General features: G+C 35.8%; 3 protein-coding genes across 4 annotated transcripts; 2 read left to right on the top strand and 1 right to left on the bottom strand.

Annotated features, from left to right (window-relative positions):
* Positions 1-324: 324 nt before the first annotated feature.
* Positions 325-8,175, bottom strand: LOC113065799 (FH2 domain-containing protein 1-like). 2 transcript variants are annotated; one of them, XM_026237327.1, is made up of 12 exons: positions 7,890-8,175; positions 6,278-6,837; positions 5,665-5,726; positions 5,397-5,499; positions 5,230-5,315; positions 5,048-5,148; positions 4,842-4,912; positions 3,963-4,070; positions 3,365-3,429; positions 3,118-3,235; positions 2,856-3,020; positions 325-2,310 (listed from the first exon to the last, which is right to left on the bottom strand). In XM_026237327.1, exons 2-12 carry the CDS (start codon positions 6,743-6,745, stop codon positions 1,786-1,788), a joined length of 1,872 nt encoding a protein of 623 aa, XP_026093112.1. In that variant the 5' UTR covers positions 6,746-6,837; positions 7,890-8,175; the 3' UTR covers positions 325-1,785. The 2 variants fall into 2 exon arrangements, with proteins under 2 accessions (XP_026093112.1, XP_026093113.1); XM_026237328.1 differs by lacking the exon at positions 3,963-4,070.
* A 2,115-nt stretch (positions 8,176-10,290) lies between these two features.
* On the top strand, positions 10,291-13,934 carry LOC113065314 (L-selectin-like). The gene is made up of 3 exons (XM_026236545.1): positions 10,291-10,394; positions 13,300-13,338; positions 13,519-13,934. The coding sequence occupies exons 2-3, from the start codon at positions 13,302-13,304 to the stop codon at positions 13,932-13,934; spliced, it is 453 nt and encodes a 150-aa protein (XP_026092330.1). The 5' UTR covers positions 10,291-10,394; positions 13,300-13,301.
* Positions 13,935-14,080: 146 nt separating this feature from the next.
* LOC113065379 (C-type mannose receptor 2-like) lies at positions 14,081-15,124 on the top strand. The gene is made up of 2 exons (XM_026236600.1): positions 14,081-14,459; positions 14,596-15,124. The coding sequence occupies exons 1-2, from the start codon at positions 14,096-14,098 to the stop codon at positions 14,955-14,957; spliced, it is 726 nt and encodes a 241-aa protein (XP_026092385.1). The 5' UTR covers positions 14,081-14,095; the 3' UTR covers positions 14,958-15,124.
* The last annotated feature ends 1,936 nt before the right edge of the window (positions 15,125-17,060 follow it).

The raw sequence follows: 17,060 nt of genomic DNA, 5'->3' as shown, positions 1-17,060 counted from the left end.
GTCGTCGTATATCTCTGTAGATTTTGATACTTTCTTCGTTTTACACCTAGTTTCCATCTTACTCCCTTTGTATTCTTACGTTATATATTACTTAAATCGTGATTTAAAGAGTATAGGGAGCTTTCTAGACTATTTTATTCGGGAGCACCAGCTCTATGCTGCCATCTTGACGATGTCCAACCCGGAAGTCCATATCAGAATTTAATTCAGTCATTTTACTCTCCAGACATCACACCAAATCTTCACTTTATATTGCCAGTGTCATTTTTGCTGATGATTTTTAATATATATATATATATATATATATATATATATATATATATATATATATATATATATTTAAACTGTGAAAAAACATATTTATTGCTGCATATTAAATAAGCTAAAATCATGATTTCTATATTTTGGTGGAGATGGCTCAGAGGTCTTTAATAATACTTAATATCCATTATACTACTGCCATAATATATTAAGCTTAATTTTAATATTTAGCTTTTTCCTGCTTCTTTTTGGACATGTATACATTCAATTTGTTTTGTATTTTGTTGTATTGTTTTGGTTCTGTTATTATTGTATTTATTTTTATATGTAAAAAAATTAAATGTTAAAATATTAAATCAAACAGCACATTACCCATGTTTCTGCATGTAAAATTCTGAATTAACAGGTTTATCAGAAAAATCTAAAAGATTACTATAAATTTTTACAATAAAAATTATTAATACATGTTTAATTCCATAAATATTCCTTCACAAATATGAACTGCTAACATGTATTTATATGTAAATGATCACGTAGTGGTATATAGTGCACAGCTGACTACTACTGATCTGTGAAAATATTTGAGAACCACTGAATATAGGCTAACTTTTGCATTTTTAGCTGACTAATATGCCTGCATGATGTTTTTGGATTATTGGTCAAAAACGAATGTATCTTGAAAAAAATATTTATCATTGAAATGTTCAAGACACTTTCACCAAGTGATTTCTGAAGATCATGTGACACGGAAGACTGGAGTAATAATGCTGAAAATACAGCTGCACATCACAAAAATAAATTACACTTTAACTTATATGCACACAGAAGACAGCTGTTTTACATTCTAATAATATTTCACTGTTTTTACTGCATTTCTGATCAAATAAATGTGGCCTTGGTGAGCAGGAGAGACAGTGCTAGCATAACTGTCTCTCTACCTCCAGGTGGGTTTGACGTTTTTATCACATGACCCACGAGTAAACACTGAGCTTTGAGAGGCGGCGCTGCTGCTCTTCCTCAGACGTCCAGCAGGGGGCGATGGGCGAACACTTTCTGCAGGCGTCTGCTTCGGCTTGAGGACCTGAGAGAGCCTGAGTGAAGCCGCGTGGGTCAGTGGAGGAAGTTTAGACTGGTTTCCAGGAGCGGTGCTGTGTCGTGTTGTTGACGCCACAGTGTTGCGAGTGAAGCTTGGTGGTTTGAGCGTTGAATTGCATGCAGAGGTTTGAGGACTGGGGCGGTCGAGGGCTCGGAGTGTAGCACGACACATCTTCCCATCCGGTCGAACCGCTGGCGTCTTCTTTACTACGTTGAGGACGCTTCCACCGGGTCGCTCCTGAATCCTCACAGAACTACTGGGCTGCCGGAGAGGAACGAGCTTCCTCACACTCGCGGTTTCAGAGGAGCTCACACATTTAGGAGATGATGATGATGATGATGAGGTTGCTTTAGTGGAAGATGAAGGCGATTTCACAGAAAGAGATGCTCTGTTTTTAGGGTTGAAGGTTCGTTTGCTGATTGTTTGTTTCACTCCAGCGCTTGTTTGGAGTGACTCTGTTGTAGGCCAGACATTATCTTTAGTTTTCCCTCTGATTTGTCATTAATGAGCTCTGGTTCTACCACTAAACTTATTTGTGAAGGGTGAAAGGTCATGTTTGGAGTTACTTCTTTATTTCCCAGTGTTTCCTGACTTTGTGTTTGAAGGTCGTTGTTCTGGGATTCCTGTATGGAAAGAGACTTAATTTCAATCTCCTCTGTCACATTTGTGATGGACAGCGAGTGTATTGGAGGAAGTACGAGTGTTTCCGTTCCACAGGGGTCAAGGGTCACATTGTTTTGTTGTGGTGAGCAATACAAACTTTCAGGGCTTGTCTCAAGCTGTTTCATAAGCCCCTTCCTCTTTAACGCCGCCACCACATCTACTTTACTATTGGACTGCAAACCGAAGACTCCGCCCACACCCTCAAGCCCCGCCCACGAGTGCTGCTTGTCTTCTGACTCCTTCAGACGCTTGCGCCTAGACTCCTCCCACATTCCTCGCTCCATGTTCTCCTGAGAAGAGAGAAAAAAAGTCCAGCTGATTAACTGAACGACTTTCTGTAAATAAGTGAAAAACAAATAGAAAATATAAATAAAATTATATAAAAATAAATTATACAATTATATAAAAATAAATACATAAATAAATAATAAAGTGCATTACTATAGTAAGTGAAAAAAACTTTTGTTCTATAATGCTTTTTCCCCCAATATTTTGATATTTTAAATCGGTATGGTATATAGTTTAAATTAATTTAACAGGCTTTGAACATGAAAATATAAACAAGTAAACAATATATAAAAAATGTAATTAAATGTTTATGCTTTTTTTCCCAAGTTATGTTTTTATTTATTTAAATTGGGTATTTAAATATGAAAATGATAGCTAATTGATAAAAAAAATATTAAATAATAAATCAATAAAAACATGAATTTGTATAGTAGTACAGTATAGATTAGTAAATTAGTCTAAACTGAGAGTTTAAACATGAAAATCTATAGCTGCCATGCATGGCAAGGAAAAAATAAATTGCATTTTTTTATTTTTTTTTATTTACCTGAACTGCTTTGTTGAATTTGGAGCAGAAATTCTGGAAAATTCGTAAGCACTCGTCCAGTTTGAACACATCTCTGTCCTCACAGAAGAAATCAATCAGAGCATCTCCTTCCCTCTGAACCTCATCAATACTGATCCTCAAATCCTCCAGAGCTCTAGCAGCGCTCTGAAACACACATTCAAACATGACTGTAACTTAAGAACATACATGAAAAGTTGTGTTGTTAAATCAGACAGGCCCCAGGTCAGAGGTCAGAGGTCACCTGTAGGAAGGACTGCAGCTGCAGCAGGAGCTCATCATCTGTGTGGATGTTCTGCTGTAACTGATGAACTCTTCTGGTCAGAGCGTCAAACTCCTCATGAATGCTGTCAACACACACTCTACACACACACACACACACACACATTCACTGAAACACTAGATTTAAACTGAACCATGATTGGGACACGGCTGTATTTTTGTATAACTGCTCCATCAGTGTTTCATCAGTGAAATGATAGTTTTCTCACCGCGCTGCTTGCTGAACATGCTGAAGTTTCTCCGGAAACATGAGCAGATCTTTCTTCTGAGCTTCCTGAAATCAGATAGATGGACACACGTGTCTGATATGTGGTTTGCTGCATTCAGATGCTTTCTGACAAGTGTGAATTATGAACATTTAGGTAATATTTCTACCACATTATAGAACACCTCAGACAAATAGAGACCAGCTCAGACTGATAGAGACCAGCTCAGACTGACAGAGACCAGCTCAGACTGATAGAGACCAGCTCAGACTGACAGAGACCAGCTCAGACTGACAGAAACCAGCTCAGACTGAGAGAGACCAGCTCAGACTGACAGAAACCAGCTCAGACTGACAGAGACCAGCTCAGACTGATAGAGACCAGCTCAGACTGACAGAGACCAGCTCAGACTGACAGAAACCAGCTCAGACAAGCAGAGACCAGCTCAGACTGACAGAGACCAGCTCAGACTGACAGAGACCAGCTCAGACTGACAGAGACCAGCTAAGACTGACAGAGACCAGCTCAGACTGACAGAGACCAACTCAGACTGACAGAGACCAGATCAGACTGATAGAGACCAGCTCACTGACACACTCACCAGAGCGACAAAGTGCAGCAGGTTGATTCCAGGTTTGTTGGCTTTAGTATCAGCCAGTAAAAGCAGAGAGGAGAGTTTGAAGCCCACGGCGTTACCAGCAGAGCCACCCTGACAGACAGATAAAGAGAGACAGACTGAGAGAGACAGAGCTGCAGACAGACAGATCATAAGGTTCTGTTTAATGCTGTGCCAACAGTGAGATCTTCATTGTTTTTCTGCCAGTTAAATAACACTGCTCTGATCATAAAAAAAATTATTTAATACTGTAAATTTATCATTTGATTTTATATAATGTTCCGGGTCAAATCTGACCTGCAGCTAATTTTTGAGTTGGCTGATGCTTTAATTCAAAGAAATGTAAACTGCAATGTGAATTTTGAATTTCAAACCGCATGATTTTGGTGTTGCTAGGGTCATTAATTAAGAAAAATAGTTTACATTTTAAGTAAAAATAGTATAGTAAAAGTTTAAAATCGAAATAAAAATGTATTTTAAGTACTCATTATAGTATTAACATTTTTTAAATGTTTTTTTTTAAATGCCTTTGTTAAAATCATATCTTCTCATGTTTCTTTTTTTGTAATGTGTCAGAAGTAATGGTGTTTATTATTATTATTATTATTATTAACTGTACCCAGTGTTTTTACACCAATGCATGAACTGATCTAAAGTATTTCTTAAATGCAATACAGGTAACTTAGGAGAAATACATCTGAAAAATGCATTACCATAAGTGTACTTTGATCTGGGCTTTATGAGTAGCATGTAATTTGGTTAATAGTTTACTGGTTTCCCTTTAAAGTAGTTTCACTGCTATATGTATATATCATGTGTATGTATATGCATGTATTTGTCAGTGTTTAAGAGTAGCAGACTAACAGCATTCATGATGTTTCCAGCCTGCAGCACTAAATGAAGGACATTGTGAAGCTCCTCACAGCTCAACAGCTCTATAAAGACAGATACATCAGAGGATGAATGTGATGCTAAAGGCGTTTACACACAGAAATCTCTAAGTAATGATGGATTTTATGGGAATCCAGCACTGGACTGGTGCAATCACGACACAAACATCAGCAGATCACCTTTAATGGCGCTCAGGATGATGGTCATGTCCTGTTTCATTACGGTGTATGAGGGGAAAAACTCTTCCTTTAACAGCAGAGCCTCGAGACGGACCTCATACCTGCAGAAACGCAGGAGAACCAGCTCAAATTAGATCTGGACCAGACCGGATTACTGACAGTCCGTTTCTATCAGAGTGTACCTGGGTAATCGGATGAGCTGGTGTATGAAGGCATCAGGCGGAGCCAGGTCTTTAGGGTTCCCACTGAACATCTGAAGATTCTTCACCTGTCAATCATCAATCAATCAATCAATCAATCAATCAATCAATCAGTGCTCTGCTCAGTGGGGAGTGAGTGGAGTCTTTACCTCGTCCTCCTCCGGCAGGAGCTTCAGTAGCTCTCTGAGAGACTCCACACTGAAGACGCCCGTGTTTCCAAGAAGAATATCATCCAGAAGACTCTCAGTGGACCTGGACATACAGAGAATCAGTGAGAGCAGACGAATGAAACACACACACACATACAAACACTCACGCACACACGGCACACACGGCACACACACACACACACACACACACACACACACACACACACACACACACACACACACACACACACAAACAAACATGTCTTACTTTTTGAAGTGTTTCAGAAAAATTGAGATATTCAAGCTTCTCTTGGAGCCCAGGATGGTGATCTATAGACACACACACACACACACACACACACACACACACACACACACACATAAATTCTATTTGTCATGATATAAATCTCATCACTAACATCATGAAACTTTTTAATATACTATCATAGTTTTTGTTAAAGTTTTGATTAATTAATCAGTTAATTTTCATGCTTTTCTATTTTAATTTTAATTAAAGTTTTAGACAATTTTTTTCAGTTTTTAATGTCCATGCAGTTATTAATATTTTAAATAAAAAAAAAATCAAAGTTTCGTTGTGTTTGTTTTTATTAGCTTTTGTATTTCAAATAAGTCTATATGGTTTTTATTCAAATTTTTTATATTAATATCTTGAATAATATAATATTTAAATTTTAATTAATTCATGTTTTAGTAATGTTGTTATTTAGTTTTTTTATTTCTATATAGTTTTTATTCATATTTTGAATTTGTTTTTATTTTAACATTTTTTTTATTTGTTTTTAAAATTCAATCATACATTTTTTTCAACTGAAAAAAAAAGGAAATAAATAGCAGTTCATCAGATCTCACGTGTGTCTCACCTGTGGTCTGAGATCTTTCACAGAAGCGCGTCTTCGTCCGATCGTGGTGCTGATCGTGGTGCTGGTCGTGGTGCTGGTCGTGGAGGCTGGCGGCGTGTCCTCGTGTCCGAACAGCTCCTCGATGGCCCTGATGTCAATGTGGAGCGGATCCCTGCTGCTCCGGTCGAAGCTCCACAGGTTCGGCCCGTCCTGATGCTTCACACGATCCTCAGGAATCGGTTTCCAGTAGAAACTTTTTACCCTCCTCTTCCTCTCCGCAGGGTTTCCAATGGGCAGAGGTGGAGGAAGGGGAGGAGCCAGGGGCAGGGCACCATTAGGGGCGTGGTCAGGTAATGACGGACAAGAGACAACAGTCCCGCCCTCTTCCTCAAAACCCTGGCTCTCATTGGCCAGTGAGATCCTGCTCAAACTAGAAGGGGATGTGGGTGGGGCCAGAAGATGATTGGCAGCAGCACTGGCTGATTCCATGACGGAGACTTTCTTAAAGCCACGCCTCCTACAAATAGATGTCCGAACGCCAACATGAAGATCCGATGAGCTCCAACAACAAGCAGGAGCTTCTGTAATACGAAAAAAACGAAACACACTGTACATAAACTGCCTTCTAAATGAATAAAAACATCTTCTAAATGCATCAAACAAACTCATTCCATTGGTTGATCCAGAATTTGGAGTTTTAACACCTCCGGTTCATTTTCTTTCAGAAATAAGTAAAATATCACTCACTTGTTAGGGTCATTTAAACACAATCAAACACATTTCAGTGCAGATGCAAACCCAGATGACAGAAATATGCTCTAAGAATGCTAATGTTCCTATTCAATTAAAAAATATGTTATTTCTGAACGTTCTCAAAAAATAAAAAAAATAAAAATCTACATTATTTTATATTTAGTAAATCTTTAAGCTAGCATGAGATATTATTATTAGGTGTATTCATTTTTATTTTTATATTTTCTGTTTTCATTTGAACTGCAATCTTAATGTTTGCATGAAATATATATGGCTAATAATATTTTTTTATTAGTTTTTAGTTGCCAGTTTTCATTTTAGCAAATTGTTTTGTTTGCTTTACATATATTATTGTTATTTTTACTGTTTTTTATTTTTATATTATTTTCTGTTTTCATTTTAAAGTTTTAGTAATTCTTTTTTGTTTTTCTCTTTTTTTTAAGTTATATATAGTTAAAATATTACATTACAATTACATTTATTAATTTAGCAGACGCTTTTATCCAAAGAGACATACAGATGAAATATTGCATATTTAAACATACAATTTAAGGAAAACTTAACAAAAAAACGATTGTCTTAATCTATTGTGATTAATCGATTGGGTAAAGAATGGTGAAATCTGTTTTTATTACCATATTCACCTGTACTGTCTGAGAAATCAGATAGTCGAACCAAACACAAATACTCACCTCAGCACAACTAAACCAGTCGACAATTAAATAAAAATCAACAGTTAACCAGCTCAACAGCTGTAGATAATAACACGCTTCTGCTACATTGACAAACAAACACTGAATTTATTATTTGAATCTATGAGTTTCTCATGAAAATGATCATTCATAACATATTATATATTTGCACAAGAAAATGTATTTACCTTTGTGTGTTAATGAAGATGTTCCTAGACTGCATCAGTCACAGCAAGATCCCAACAGTGACTGAAATCATCTGTGAAAACATGAAAACTATGAAAGCATGTCAAACTGTCATATTTATATTACATTTCCTGTAATAACTGAGGCGAATTGATATACTGTGAGCTTTAAAATTCTTTTTTTTTCTATATTAATACAGAATCATCTACCAAAGAGTTGATATCTACAACAAACGTTGCATAAAAATTATGCGAACTGTAAATGTTGCAATGTTTAAGCAGATGTGTATGTGTGTGTGTGTGTGTGTGTGTGTGTCACTGATAAGAGCTCCTCCCGTCACACCCAACTTCAACTGTCAGTCACCTCATTTTTAATGCAGTTTATTATTTGCTTGACTTTTACACGCATAATTGCCGAAAATCAATAACAAACACAGAAACAAGGAAACCAAAATGTGATACATATAACAACAACAGCTCAAGACACCCGTCTAGCCAGTTTCATCATGTTTTTTTTTATTTTTGCACACAAACTTGTTCTGTATTTCTGAGAAATTATGTGCAAGGATTTCAAAACAGCCAGGGGGTACATTACAATGAAATACAAATAAAAAGGTTAAATAAAGGCCATAGAATGTTTATAAATTCTGACAGATTTACAGCCTTAAAATGAAAGGCAAAGGCATATTTCCCACATTTTTACATTTATGTTTACTAATTTTGCTAAAAGAAGTAGCAGATTGATTAAATAACATAAAAATTCTTGGTCTTGACAAACTTTCCTTTTCAAGTTTAAACTGAAAGTTTATAATTAATAATTATGGATTCGATGTATATCTTAATGCTGGATGTGTTTCAGGTTTTGTCTTCTCCAGATGTTCACTGATGGACTGGAGTGCTGTGGATTATTGTGATGTTTTTATCAGACTCTCATTCTGACGGCACCCATTCACTGCAGAGCATCCATTGATGAGACTCTGATGCAGTGCTACATTTCTACAAACCTGATACATTTTCATTTTGGGAGGAACTATTTCTTTAAGTGAGTTTATATTGAAAACAAGAACAAACAAGAGAACATTTGTAGTGTTGTTGTTTTAATCATGAATTCACTTAATTTAGTCCAATTTCTCAGACTAATAAGATATAATATCTTACATCATTTGAATCTCCAGTAAAAGTATCTCGATTTAAGAATGTTTAGATATTTTTACTGGAAAACAAAACAAAATACTTGTGAAGAACAGCACTGTCTGCAGTGTGACGTCATCTTACTGGAAAGACATTAGATGCAAATCACTGGAATACGATCTGATCATAAATGTTGACAGTATACTGTATTTGAATGTGACATGGTCAATTATTGTCTCATATTTGCATGTTTGATGCATTGAATTTGAATCTAATGTTACTGTGATAACAAGCTCAAACTGTGCACCACAAACTTTTCTATAATATTATACTTGGGTTACAGTTTGATTACAGGCCTATATATACACAGTGTATATATGTGAATGTATATATATATATATATATATATACACACACACACACACACACACACACACATATACGGTACATATTGTACACACACACACACACACACACAATCTCAAGTAATAACAAATATGTAAATTATGTAAGTAACAATATGTAAATTAAAAGGGAAATTCAAATGTCACACCGCCACAGGAGATAAAAACAGGTAAGGATTAGGAGATAAGCTAAAAATATATTGGGTAACAGACATACCATATCCCTCCGGATGAATAAACAACATGACTGTTTTGCATTAATGTCATGATTAAATATGAAAATAAGTCATTTTCTACTTAAAATGCAAGTATTATGCAACTAATCTAACATTTCCAGAAAATATCTGAACACTGATATTTGAATAAAGCCAGATTCTGAAATTATTTTTTGATTTTGTTGTCATATTATAATATTAACTCTATAGAGTGTGTGTAAGAGCTGCTGAACTGAGAAAACTTTACACTTTCTATGAAGCTACAGTGTATGGGACGATGAGAAATATAATAACTGAAGTGGATGCAACATTGTTCCTATGATAATTTATGAGATTATACAACACATTATAAGGGTTTTTATAATGCATTTTGTATTTATTATAATGCCTCAATAATACCCTTACTTTCTTTACTTTCTCAAAAAAATTCATTCTGTATGATTTATAAGTGTTTTGAAAAATGGGGACATGGGTTATGTCCTCATAAGTCACCCTCTCCTTGTAATACCTGTGTCATACCCATGTCATTATACAGAGTTGTGTCCTGATATGACACACACACACACACACACACACACACACACACACACTGTTGACTCTGGGCAATAAAGAAAGAACAATAAAGAACTAAGGGAGAAGGGAGTTTTCTGTCCAGGAAAAGCAAAGCTGGGAGGAGCAGAAGAGGAGAAATGATCGTGATATCAGTCTGTCCTGATAAAAGAAGAAACACTATCACTCCTGAATCACAGCATCTACAGGTAAGAAACTCTGAGATCATGATTACTGATAGTTTAACTTCACATTGATTATGATCTGACTGATTTAACGGTGTTCATATTTTATTATACTCAGCTGATCACAGGTTAACTAGTGAATGTCTGGATTTTGCACATTTTGTCTGTTGCTATCTGAACTTTTTCAGTTTAATTCTATATCGAAAGAGAGAAAAAAAAACACAAAATAAATCAACTTAAAAACAAACTTCATTTAATTCACAAATTATTTCCCAATAAAACAAGTGTATCTTATATCTGAGTTATTATATGAGCAAAATCATAAAAATAAATGTACACATTTGTTTAAAATAAAACAATGTATTTCCAGAGGTTTTAACAGCAGGAATGTGCAGCATGACAGTAAATTATATATAAAAAAGTAGCCTAATTCTTAACATTAAAAATAAATAAATCCTACAGTAAAAACATGTTTAACTGGTTAACAGTAGGTTTTTAAATGGAGAAATGTTACTATATGGAGAAATTTCATGTACCTTTCCGGTATTTTTTAACTATATATCCCTTCATCTGTATTTTTAAAGTGGTTGTCAGTGTATTATAAAGGCAAAATACAGATTTTAATATTTCAGTAGTATTAACATAAGGCTATATCTAGGGATGCACCGAACGTCCGGCAAACTGAAATTATTAGGCCAATTCTAGCAGAAAAAAAGACAGAATAAATTGTAACATAAAATTTAAGGCCTGTTTTGTTACAAAATACTGTAACTTTTGGATACTTTATATTATCACCAGAAAATTTGAAACAGATGCACCTTAACTTAACTTATTTAGTTCCCTAGATATTGAATGTCAAATAAGACAGATATGAAAAATTTATCCTGAGCACTCAAATTGTATTGACATTTTTATCAGTTATTTCTCAGCAGGATAATGTCCAAATGAAATAATTGAAGATTAAATAATAATAAAAAAATAATCCACTGAAAGTCAGAGTTGGGCAGTAACTAGTTACTAGTAATTTAGTTATTGTATTACTTTTGCAGTAACTAGTAGTGTAACTAATAACTAATAATATTCAGTAATACTTTTACAGTTACCATCCATATAACAGCTCAGTTGCTTAGTTACTAACCCTTTAAGTTTGATCAGTATTAAAGCTAGAATGTCCGCTAATGTGTTTATTTTCAAATAGGTATGAGTAGTGAAATTTGTTTTTTAAAATAAAACTACAATTTAAATAAATTATTTTTATAGGCTATAAAAAAAAAAGAAAAAAAAAAAGAAAAGAAAATAAGCCTAAATAAACTGATTAAGTTAAGTTAAATGGTGATAGCCTAGTTTATGAATGGTACACCCCCTAAACTCACAGAAGTGGTTTGACCCAATGCTCAGCAGCCAATGACATCGACCCTTTCAAACTGATTTTAATGTGTACTTCACGTGTATTTAACACGTATTTCACACGTTAAATACACGTATTTAACACGCTGATTTTTCGCACGTTGACCCGTTTAAATTAACGCGTTTTTGAACCTTTTGGCGTTCCATAGCAGTGAGGAAGTGTTTAAAACTACGTGAGAAAGACGCAAAAATTTGCGAGAGACTGCATGTTCTCCATTAGAAGAGGAAGGTGGTTAATGTATGATGATTGTAATCGTAAAATGCCCTTGAACAATTAGAAAAAAAGGGGATCTGCTTTGGTTCAGAATCCAAAGCGCGAGGAAAATCTGTGTCGTCAGTTGCTCAGTCACATTTTTATTAATTTTTATGTGACAATATGATACATGCGACAAACATGTTCCCAAATTCGTAATGAAAATCATTTATAAATCTGCTATTGCCAACAGAAAAGCATTGAGGTCTTCCTGAGGAAGCAAGAACATATAAATGTTGGTGTTGTAATTTTACTGTTGTTCTGTAAAATAAAATAAAAAAGTAATGATGATAATAATTACAACAGCTCTATTGATGCATTTATTACAACAGTATTCAAATTGAGATCTGTAATATTTTCTAATGTTTGAAAAGAAGTATCTTCTGCTCATCAAGGCTGCATTTAATTGATTAAAAATAGTGAAATATTATATACAGTATGTGAATCTCTGTCAAGCTGTGATGTATTTCTGTGATGCTCCGCTGTATTTCCAGCATCATTCCTCCAGTCTTCAGTGTCACATGATCTTCAGAAATCAGAATAATATGATGATTTACTGCTCAAAGTGTCCAGTTTTCCTTCTTTTTCTCTTTAGACAGTAAAATGCCTAATTCGAAAATGGGGACTGAAAGATGGCAATTTTTATTTATTTATTTTTTATTTATTTTTTATTGAACTAACTAATTAATGTTATGTTAAATTGTGCTTTGTTGGTGTAATAATATCTTCTAATGTTAAATGTTATAAATATTAACTGTTAAATATATATATATTTTTTTAACTATCTTTGAAAAGCAAGACAAAACAGTAAAAAGCACATTTTGGATATTAAATGTATGCAATGATTAAGAAAATTTGCTAAATACATAGGGGAAAAAGAAAAACGCATGAAACGGTATTTGGTCAAGTGTTTCATTTTGTTCAGTTTCGGCTTCGGCCAAGTTTTTTCATTTCGGTGCATCCCTAATAATATATTTTAATGAAATATATTTTCCTGTAAATTGAACTTAAATCTGTAAAATATGAAATATTGCTTCTGTATTTCTTAATTGAATAGGTCGGTGACCGAGGCAGCTTTTACTTTAAGTTTGACAGGTTTTTGAGTTTATTTTCAGACTGAATCATGACACACATCAGCTTCAGGAGCTTCTTGTGTGTATTTATAGCTGAAGTAGAGTCTAATAAGCAATGATAAAGTAGAAATGGCATGATCTGATGTTCTGGATCTGGTCAGATGTTTCTTGAGACTGATTTGTGTTTTTCTCTCAGAAATGGAGAGAATCACATGTATGTCTCTTCTGCTCACAGGTGAGTGAGTGCTTGACTAGTTCTAGTGTTGATAGTTAGTGTTAGTGCTGCTGACCGTGTTCAAGTGTGTTTGAATGAGTGTGTAATGTGTGTGTTGTTGAGGAGATTGAGTAAAATACTAAGATACTCCACTACTGTACTAGCACTTCTTGTCTTGAATGTGAATGTGTCTCTCCTCAGCTGTGGTCAGTTCTTCTGCACGAGCTCTGCATCAGTATCACTTTGTGAATCAGAAGAAGAGCTGGACTGAAGCTCAGAGTTACTGCAGAGAGAAATACACAGATCTGGTCACTATCAGTGACATACAAGAACAGAATGACATTGAACAGACCATAAAGAGAGCGAAGAGCAATGCTGACCGTGTCTGGATTGGACTGAAGAACACAAGAGTTGGTTTCTGGAGTGACCCTGTCTTCTACAGAGAACAGTACAGGAACTGGGGATCCGACCAACCAGGAGGAGATGGAGACTGTGTTTTCTTGGGTTGTGGGAATGATCAGAGTTGTGTGAATGATCATAAAGGACAGTGGCATGATGTAAACTGTAGTACAACAAGGCCTTTCATCTGCTATAATGGTGAGTTCAGCTGTAAGTGATCATAAAACTCAGAAATGAGCTCAAAACATACTGTTTTCATGTCCAATAATAATACGTTTTTTTTGTTTTTGGTAAATGAGAGCGGAAAGAACTAATGTATTTCCCTTCTTTAAAGTTAAGTCCGCTAGGAACATGATTCACTGAAATAAATTTCAGACAAATGTCTTTCTGTTTTAAAGCCAGTAAAGGATTCATCCCTGTACAAGAGAAAAAGAGCTGGACTGAAGCTCAGAAATACTGCAGAGAGAATCACACAGATCTGGCCAGCGTGAGGAATCAGACTGAGAATGAAGAGATTCAGAAGATCATAGACAAAAACATAACTTCACGTGATCAAGATAAACGAGTCTGGATCGGTCTGCACAGACTCTGGGTTTGGTCAGATAACAGCACCTCCACATTCACACACTGGAAACACAGTTCTGATAACACACGTAAGAACTGCACATTGATTGTTATCAGTAATGAAGGACGATGGACAGACGAGGAGTGTTCAGAAGAGCATCCCTTTGTGTGTTATGATGGTGAGTAGATCAATCCTCTGAGAAACAGATAATTAGCGTAGCTACCGTTCTAGTGTGTAAAATAGCACTGGCTCCTGTATTTCAAAGTTAAATGTTTTGTATCCTGATTTTCTTGATCATCTGTTTGTGTTTCCAGATAAGCTGGTTCTGGTCCGAGAGAATAAGACGTGGACTGAAGCTCTGAGACGCTGCAGAAACATGGACATGGACCTGGTGTCGGTGGATTCGGAGCAGATGCAGCAGCGGGTGATGAATGTGACCTCGAGCGCTCTCTCTGATCACGTGTGGCTGGGTCTGCGTCACTCCTGCACAGTGGGGATCTGGTTCTGGGTCAAAGGTCAGACCGTGTGCTACGATCAGTGGGCTTCTGATTATGACATCGGACTGGACGAATGTGATCAGACGGTGAGATCCGGAGCCATTCGGACCCGTGATAATCACTGGATCAGCCTTCCTGAAACTAAAGAAATCAACTTCATCTGCACCAAGTACATGTGATCCAGATTACACAATCAGATTACTAACATGAAGCACTTGTGATGAGATTATATAATATTTTAAAATGCCCATAATCAAATGATACTCTCTTATCTTTGTTTAGTGCATATTATTTAATACTTGCATTTTCTTTTGATGGAACAGATATGTTCAGCGAACTCCATCTAAAATTACTGTAAATATAATCATACAGTATGTAATTATAATACATGCAACTTTTTTTATTTTTTTATTCTGTATTTCAATCTCTGCTTGGTTCCTATACAGTTCCTGAATGGACAATATATAGAAAATATTTAAGATGTTTCTTTTTTTTTTCAGTTTGCATCTCATTGTTTCCTGTGTTTTCTTGGTTGTCATGCTTTAAGTATGTTCTCATTTGTCACCATAGTTACTGATTATGTTGCTCTCCTGTGCCTCATTATTTTTTTTCATTACTGTGTATTTATATTCCTCTCACTTCGCATTATTGAAAATTAATATTTTTTGCTCAAAGTGTGTGTGATGTTCCTTTGTGTAAAATCATCTACAATTAATATATGTGAACATGTATAAATGTAATGATTATATAATAATAATAAATATTGATTGAATGACTTCATGGAATATTTGCACTTTGTTTGAACATCGGCAGAAGCATTTAAATAAAGTGATGAAGGTTAAAATGTCATTACAATTGTGCTTATTGATACTTAATTATTGTGGCAAATTACAGGATCTTCAAATGTATACAATGCTGAAAAAAAAAACACAACAACAACTTAAAAACACTTAAAAATAAATACAATTTCATGTTTTTAAAGAATATATAAAATATCAAACAAGTGGCATTTACATTGGTTATAGAAAATAATCACCCTACTTTAAAATAATTACATTTTGTTGCTTTGCAGTCTTTAATGAAGACAGACACAGTTTTTGTTTTATTATTAATATTTAAAACAGTTGAGTACATTTTTATTCCCCAGATTTTTTAATAAAAATAATAATAATGGTGCCTTTCAGAAAACCCAAGGTCACCATACTTGGAAAGGATGCTTTAAATTGATCAAAAGTGATTAAAAAAAATGTATAATCTTACAAAATATTTGTATATCAGATAAATGCTGATCTTTGGATCTTTCTATTCATCAAAGAATCCAGAAAAAATTTACTCATAAATAAAATGAGTAAATTTACTAATAAAACAAAAACTGAGATTTACAGGTTTTCATTTTCATTTACAGGTCACGGGGTGAACACAACATTGTTGGGCTAAATGGCGAGAGGAAGGGGAAAGGTCGAAAACATCAAAGCCATAAATCATCCTGACATATGCTACCTTATAGGTACTACTTGTGTGACACTGATAAGAGCTCTGTCCATCATAAACTATGATAAAAGTTCATCAGCTGTGGCGAATATACTGGTTCTAGAAACGCCGCTTCCACACTGATCAAACAATCATGACACCTGTGCATTATGAGGGGCGCACCTGGAGCTCGTTCCCGCCTGCGGAAGAGGCTTCCAAGGTGAGTTGCACCGAAGCTCAAGGAGACACTAACGAATGTTTTTTGACTCCAACAGCGCCGTGTGTGATAGCCCGGCCACCAACGAACGGAGCAGATCTATCATGTGATCCCATGGCCCCTGGGCCAGCCCAATCGTGATGGTACTGAAGCCAGACAACACCCTCCTTTTCTGTAAAGACTTCAGGGAGCTCAACCAAGTCCCTGCCTTTGACGGGTATCCCATGCCATGGGTGGATGAGCTCCTGGACCGGTTAGGGAAGGCCCGGTATATCAGCACCTTGGACCTTGCGAAAGGGTATTGGCAGGTCCCCTCTCCCAAAGTTCCAGAGAAAATACCACCTTCAGCACTCCCAATGGCCACTGGAATTACCGTGTACTTCCCTTCGGCCTTCACGGGCACCGGCCACATTCCAGCAGTTAATGGACGTTTTGCTCAGACCCCATCAAGCCTACACTGCGGCTTACCTGGACAATGTTATTATCCACTTGGAGAGCTGGAGGATGCACCTGGTGCATCTATGGAGGGCGTTGACGGAGCTCCGGTGAACTGGCCTGACCCCAAGAAGTGTAACCTCGGCCTCACCGAAGCCAA

Source organism: Carassius auratus, chromosome 48 (assembly GCF_003368295.1).
Source record: "Carassius auratus strain Wakin chromosome 48, ASM336829v1, whole genome shotgun sequence".
NCBI lineage: Eukaryota > Metazoa > Chordata > Actinopteri > Cypriniformes > Cyprinidae > Carassius > Carassius auratus.
Note: the sequence above shows the minus strand (reverse complement) of the source record. Positions and strands in the feature narration are given on the sequence as shown.